Source organism: Halyomorpha halys, unplaced genomic scaffold (assembly GCF_000696795.3).
Source record: "Halyomorpha halys isolate HHAL.00 unplaced genomic scaffold, Hhal_1.1 Scaffold282.1, whole genome shotgun sequence".
NCBI lineage: Eukaryota > Metazoa > Arthropoda > Insecta > Hemiptera > Pentatomidae > Halyomorpha > Halyomorpha halys.
Genome location: NW_027110990.1, coordinates 352,309 through 358,570, shown reverse-complemented (window position 1 = coordinate 358,570; position 6,262 = coordinate 352,309). Strand labels below are relative to the sequence as shown.

The window sequence follows — 6,262 nt, the reverse complement described above, 5'->3', positions numbered from 1 at the left end:
CATAATAAAATATACTCATTAAAATATTTCATTCATATCATTTAACATAATAAAATATACTCATTAAAATATTTCATTCATATCATTTAAACATTAATACCTGCCCAGAATAAAATATTCATTCATATCATTTAAACATTAATACCTGCCCAGAATAAAATATTTCATTCATATCATTTAAACATTCATACCTGCCCAGAATAAAATATTCATTCATATCATTTAAACGTTCATACCTGCCCAGCGGTGACATCATATAGGCGCGAAGTAAGACCTACAACAGTACTTTTTCCTGCTCCACTGGTTCCCACAACTGCAGTCACTTTACCTGGCTCGATGTCCAATGTCAGATCATGAAGTACCTTCAGTTTTAAAATTAAGTATTTAATTAATAGTATTTTAATTAAGTATTAAATAAATATAAAATTAAAATTTCTTTTGTAAAAGGAATTGAATAAAAAACATACCTTTGTCTGCAAGTTTGTTGGGTAAGAAAATTGAACATTTTTGAAAGAGATATCAGCTTCAAATGTGTCTGGTATGACACCTTGTTCAATAGATTCTTTATAGCTAGTCTCTGTGTCTAGGAATTGCATTACTCTGTAAGCTGAATCTGTTGCCATAAATAGGTCAGATATAGTACTTAGCATGATTGTGGAATGGTATACAGCATTAATTTGAGCTATCAAAATCTAGAAAATACAATGTGACATTAATTTCTTAGAAATTTGTTTTAAAATTGATTTAATTAATACAATATTTCTTAGCAATGGTTTATTGAAAAGGTTAACAAAAAAAAAATTAAAATGCTACCAAATTTGCCCAAGTATTAAAAAAATTAAAATCTGTACCGCTACAACACATGGAGGGTCAGGGGTTCAGTACTGTGTAAAGAAGTACTGTTACTAGAACAATGGTTGTGCAAGGAGGTGAATTGGGCAGAATCTCGACCACCAGATTTTTACCCAATCAAGGGTACCCAATTTAAGAGGCTGGGTGGACCCCAAGAGGGCTCCAGAACCCACAGGATTTGACTCACGGCTACAGATTTGCCCAAGTATAGGCAAGAATTTTTGTGACACTGTCTACAATAAAATGGGAGGTCGACTTATATTTTGATTCGAATTACAAGGGTATACAATTAATGAAAAAGGAAATATTTACAGATAAAAAGAAGAAATATAAAAGAAAGTGCAAACTAAGAGATAAAAAGAGGGATAAGAATAAAATCAAGAAAAAAGGAAGAAAATGAATGAGACAGAATTCATAACTGTTTTGACAGAAGTCAAAGTCAGTGTGAACTGTTTGTATTGGGAGGACTGGGGATCGCAGTAAAGTATATTACATTTGAAAATAATTTTAAAGTAAACAGTTTAGAAAATAAAGAAAATATTAAAATTAGGTAAACAATAAATGATAATATACATAATAGAAGGGGAGCAGAAATATTTTTAAAAAAAAATTAAAATGTACACAGATAGAAAACAAAGAAGAAATAGTTAAAATAATGGGATACAATAAATATAAATGATTAAGAAAGAATTTTATATTTATTGTATCCTTGAACTTTTTTACTTTTTACTTTTTTGATTTTTTTTATATTTATTTTATCCCATTATTTTAACTTTATTTCTTCTTTGTTTTCCATCCGTGTACATTTTAATTTTTTTTATTTATTTTTTTGTTAAATATTTCTTCTCTCCCTCTACAATATCTTTAATTTGTTTGTATAATATAATATGTATAATATCTTTTATTATCATTATATTATTATTTGTTGTTTACCTAATTTTAATATTTTCTTTATTTTCTATACTGTTTACTTTAAAATTATTTTCAAATATAACGTACTTTACTACCATCCCCACTCCTCCCAATACAAATGGTTCACTCTGTCTTTGACTTCTGTCAAAACAGGTATGAATTCTGTCTTGTTCATTTTCTTCCTTTTTTTCTTGATTTTATTCTTATCCCCTTTTTTATCTCTTAGTTTGTACTTTCTTTTATTTCTTCTTTTTATCCGTTACTATTTCCATTTTCATTTATTATTTATAACCTTTTATTTTTCTTATTTAATTTTTACGCCTAATTGTATACTCTTGTAATTTACTTTTTTACTTATGTTAAGTGTTTGTTTCTTTTTTAGCCCTGATGAAGCCTTGCAACGTGGGGCGAAATGTTGGCACGATTAAAATTGTTATCACTATTTCATTTTTTTTTTTTTTTTTTACCGCATCCGGACCATATTCCATTTATTAATAATACACATGGTCAATCAGTAAGCTTCCAATATAAAATAAATAACAAATAGATATAGAAAATCAACAAATTATGTAAAAATTAATATACAATAAATATTAAAACGATAATAGAATGAAGAATCTACGGCCCAAAAAGGCACAAGAGGTATAAAGGCTAAGACCCAACAAAGAAATCTAGAAAGACACAAAGGACCTAGAAACAGAAATAAGGATCAGGAGACTGAAATTCATGGGGCATACGGTAAGAACAGTGCCGGAAAGACTAAACAAGGAAATATTCCAAAAAATCCGAGGATACATAAGCTCAGAAGGATACATCAGGCAGATGAAGGAAGAAATGGAAAGACTAGGAATTAAAGACCAGGGCTGTATGAATGGAGAAAGAAATAGGAAAATATTGAAGGAAATCAAGGTTCTTGTGGGAAAGAGAAATTCAAGAAAGAGGGTCATGTGGACAGAAGAAAGAAACAAAGGAATGCAGAGATAATGAGGGAAAAATAGAAGGAAAGGAAAAACCAAAACAAGAGAGTAGCGAAAAGTAATGATATTCGTGTGGTCTGTAAGGCCGTTCCGTGAAATAAAAATAAAAAAATAAGTAAAAGAGATTCAGCTATCAAAAATTAGCAAAAAAAATTATCTTACTCAATTATTAAAATTTTAAACTAATACTTATTTTTATTTTTAATTTAATAAAATTATATATTTCAATTAAATAACTTACAATTGCTATGTTGCCAGGGTTGAAATCATCATTAAGGAACAAACGGACTGAGAAGTAATAAGCAACCGAATAGCAGATGCACAATTGAAAATAGTTGAACGCTTTTGCCATTGAGATCACCGTAGCATGCTGTAGTCCATACTTGTTGGACAGCTTGAATGTATTCCCATACCTGAACATGAGTAAAAATATTGAATAAATATCTTAAATAATTGATTCTTCTGTAATGGATAAGACAGAAGAATAGTGATAGTGGCACAAAAGTCAGAGAAGTCATATTTTTTTTATATGTGGTATTTATTATGGATATGTGAGTAAAAATGATGTTAATTAATCTCGAAATTTAAGAATATTAAACTTTAAATATTATTTTGTTATCAAAAGCATGAAAAAAAAATTATGATTTTTGAAATATATTTATTTTTCTTCAATAAAATCATATAAATTAATATTTGAGCACAAAATACCTTTTGATTTCTTTATATTCACCACCATATGCACCTACCGTCCGGGCATTTCCAAGCACTTCGGAAGCAATTTTTGTACATTTTCCACTGTACTGTTGCCGTAATTTGCCTTTCTTTTTTGATGCCTGGAAATAGCGCCAGCATATTAATTTGGAATTAAATTTATTAGATAAACTTTAAAAAGGTATTTATAATTGATATAATATAAATATAAAAGTTGAAACACATTTTTGAATTGATTCACTTATCACATATTATCATCAGGCAGCTAATAGTTATTGGAGATGGCTTTCTTAAGCTTCAACATATGGTATTATTAGAGAAAAATATATAGTTATGATTTATTTAATTATTTTTATTATTTATAATGAAATAGGAATTGTATGATTCACATTTTTTTAATATTGTAATTAGAGGTGACTTTCTTTAATTCTTCAGTTCAAATTTACCAATAAAACTGACTAGCAAACATATAATTTGCTAATAGCTAATAATATAATTTAAAATTTAACTAAGGCAAAAAGCAACCCTTCCTATCTATTAAAAAATAGAGATAGACTTTGGTAAGGTTAACACAAGATAGAGATGAAATGCAGAATTGATTTGAAAAATTTTATATTTTCATTAATAACAAAGTATTTATTACTATTATTTTTTAATTTAAATATTTCAAAAAGAATTTTAATTACAATGGATTATCATGATAAACTTTAATAATACTTACTTGCATTATATAATACATAATTGCCATAGCGATCACCATCAACACAAGGGTTAATATTGCCACCTTCCAAGAAGCAAGTAAGCCAGCCAAACAACCGAAAACTAAAAATGATAACATTTCGGCTGCAGATGTCATCTTACTGTCAAATAAGACCATCATCTTCTGTAAGTCACTGTAATAAATTTATAGAAGAAATTAAAATTTTTTTTTATCATTAAATATTTTTATTTATAAAAATTAAAAGTAAAAAAAAATTAAATCCATCAGCTAATGATTGAAAATAAAAAGAGTTATATATATGTGTAATTTTTATTGTCTTTTTTGCATTTATAATTGAAACCCTATTGTAACAATTCATCCCTGCAAGGGATGCCGTTTATATGCAATGAATTTTTCGAACTAATAATTAGTAAAGAAACAAGTATTAAATTTTAATTATCCTAATTTTAATAACTAAATTTACACATAAAGTTAATGGTTACTCTATTATGGGACTGGATGGATTTCGAAAATTCATGCTAATAATTATTAGCACAATTTTGATGTTGCTAAGTTTTACAGTTTAATATAATATAATTTTGAAAACAAACTGTAAGTAATTAAAGTTATAAAATTTAATAAAATGTAATTATGAAGACTTACTATGATACAGTACTGACGAATTGCTCTTGAGATTTGTCGTACCAGCCGATCTCAATTGAGAGCATCTTTGCCAGGTAAGCGGTCTTTATTTTACACATTATATTACGAGCAGCTAATTCTGATGCCATAATCTGAAAAGTTAAAATAGGTAGTTAAATAGTTAAAATAACTGATGAAAATGAAATTGTTATAATAATTAATGATAATTTATGTTGGCATTTAATGATGTAACGGTTAATAAATTGCATTTTTTTAAAAAATTATTAAAAAAAAAGTACATCTCTTATAAATTTCTTTTGTCTTTAGTGGTGAAATCAGTTCTTTAGCAACTTAAGTTTAATCACCACTGCCCTGTACAAAGCAAAGGACAACACAGATGTCAAGTATAATAATAAATAATAAATCTTATGATAATTAAAATGAATAAAGATAAAGTAGAGAGTAGCAATATAAGTATTTCTGTACAAACGGATAGTTAGATCTTACCTGAATGAATCCGAAGATGAAGTTCAGAGCACCAAAAATAAAGTACTTATATCCAAATCCTGCAAATCTGGAACTCTCCACAGTCATGTTGACGTGCTGAGGCTGCAATTTATCAAGAAATAAGTGATATTACAAAATTTTTCTGATTTAAAATGGAAATAATTGAACAATAACCTCCATACTCACATTTCCTGGAGTTTCAACTTCGATGAATATAGTGAGAAGGGGTGTGAGGAGAACTGTCACGTTGATTGGAGACACGATACCATTTCCTACTGCAGCAAGAAAGCTCAAGATGAGGATAATAGTGTCCTTCTTGTTCGCGTAGTGGAACTGTAAGGATAATCTTTCATGAAGGTACTAGTACCAAGTATAAGGTTGGTTGGCCTCTTACCAAAGTTCTTATAAGGACGAGAAAGAATGATTGATTCAGGATACAAGCTTCCTAACTAGGAATGGATTAATTAGTAATTTTATAGCAGATACTGAAAAGTAGTTGATACAACCAAAATGTATCTAGTCCAGATACTCTGAGATACAAATGCTCCAATACCTAACAGTATCATAACCTAACAGTATCATAACCTAAGAGTGTGGCTTGCTACTTGGCATCAACTGCACCATGATAGACAATAAGAATAAATAGATGCAAGAAAGAATTCACTTTTCCGATAGGCAATTAAACCGCTTGTTATTAATTTTATTAATTACTAACTACTTTTTTCAAGAGATAACAAGACAAAGAAAATTATTCATTACTATTATTTATAATTCGGATATTTAATATTTATTAATTAATAATTATTATTTGAGGAGATGGTTGGGGGTGTGGTCAGAATATAACACAAATAAGTTTAAAGAACTTATTACGCACGTTCAGCTAGCTTCTCATCATTACAATACTTATTGTTTATTAATCAATAATCATAATAATAATTATTATAGTCTTTATTTATATACA

General features: G+C 28.1%; 1 protein-coding gene across 1 annotated transcript in view; it reads right to left on the bottom strand.

Moving 5' to 3' along the window:
* LOC106680716 (ATP-dependent translocase ABCB1) overlaps positions 1-6,262 on the bottom strand; it is a gene marked incomplete in the record, with an annotated part of 71,439 nt that overhangs the window by 25,212 nt on the left and 39,965 nt on the right. The window contains 8 exon segments of the mRNA XM_067049081.1: positions 237-362; positions 468-692; positions 2,983-3,154; positions 3,450-3,574; positions 4,174-4,345; positions 4,816-4,946; positions 5,302-5,403; positions 5,488-5,634. Coding sequence (XP_066905182.1) covers positions 237-362; positions 468-692; positions 2,983-3,154; positions 3,450-3,574; positions 4,174-4,345; positions 4,816-4,946; positions 5,302-5,403; positions 5,488-5,634 — 1,200 coding nt within the window.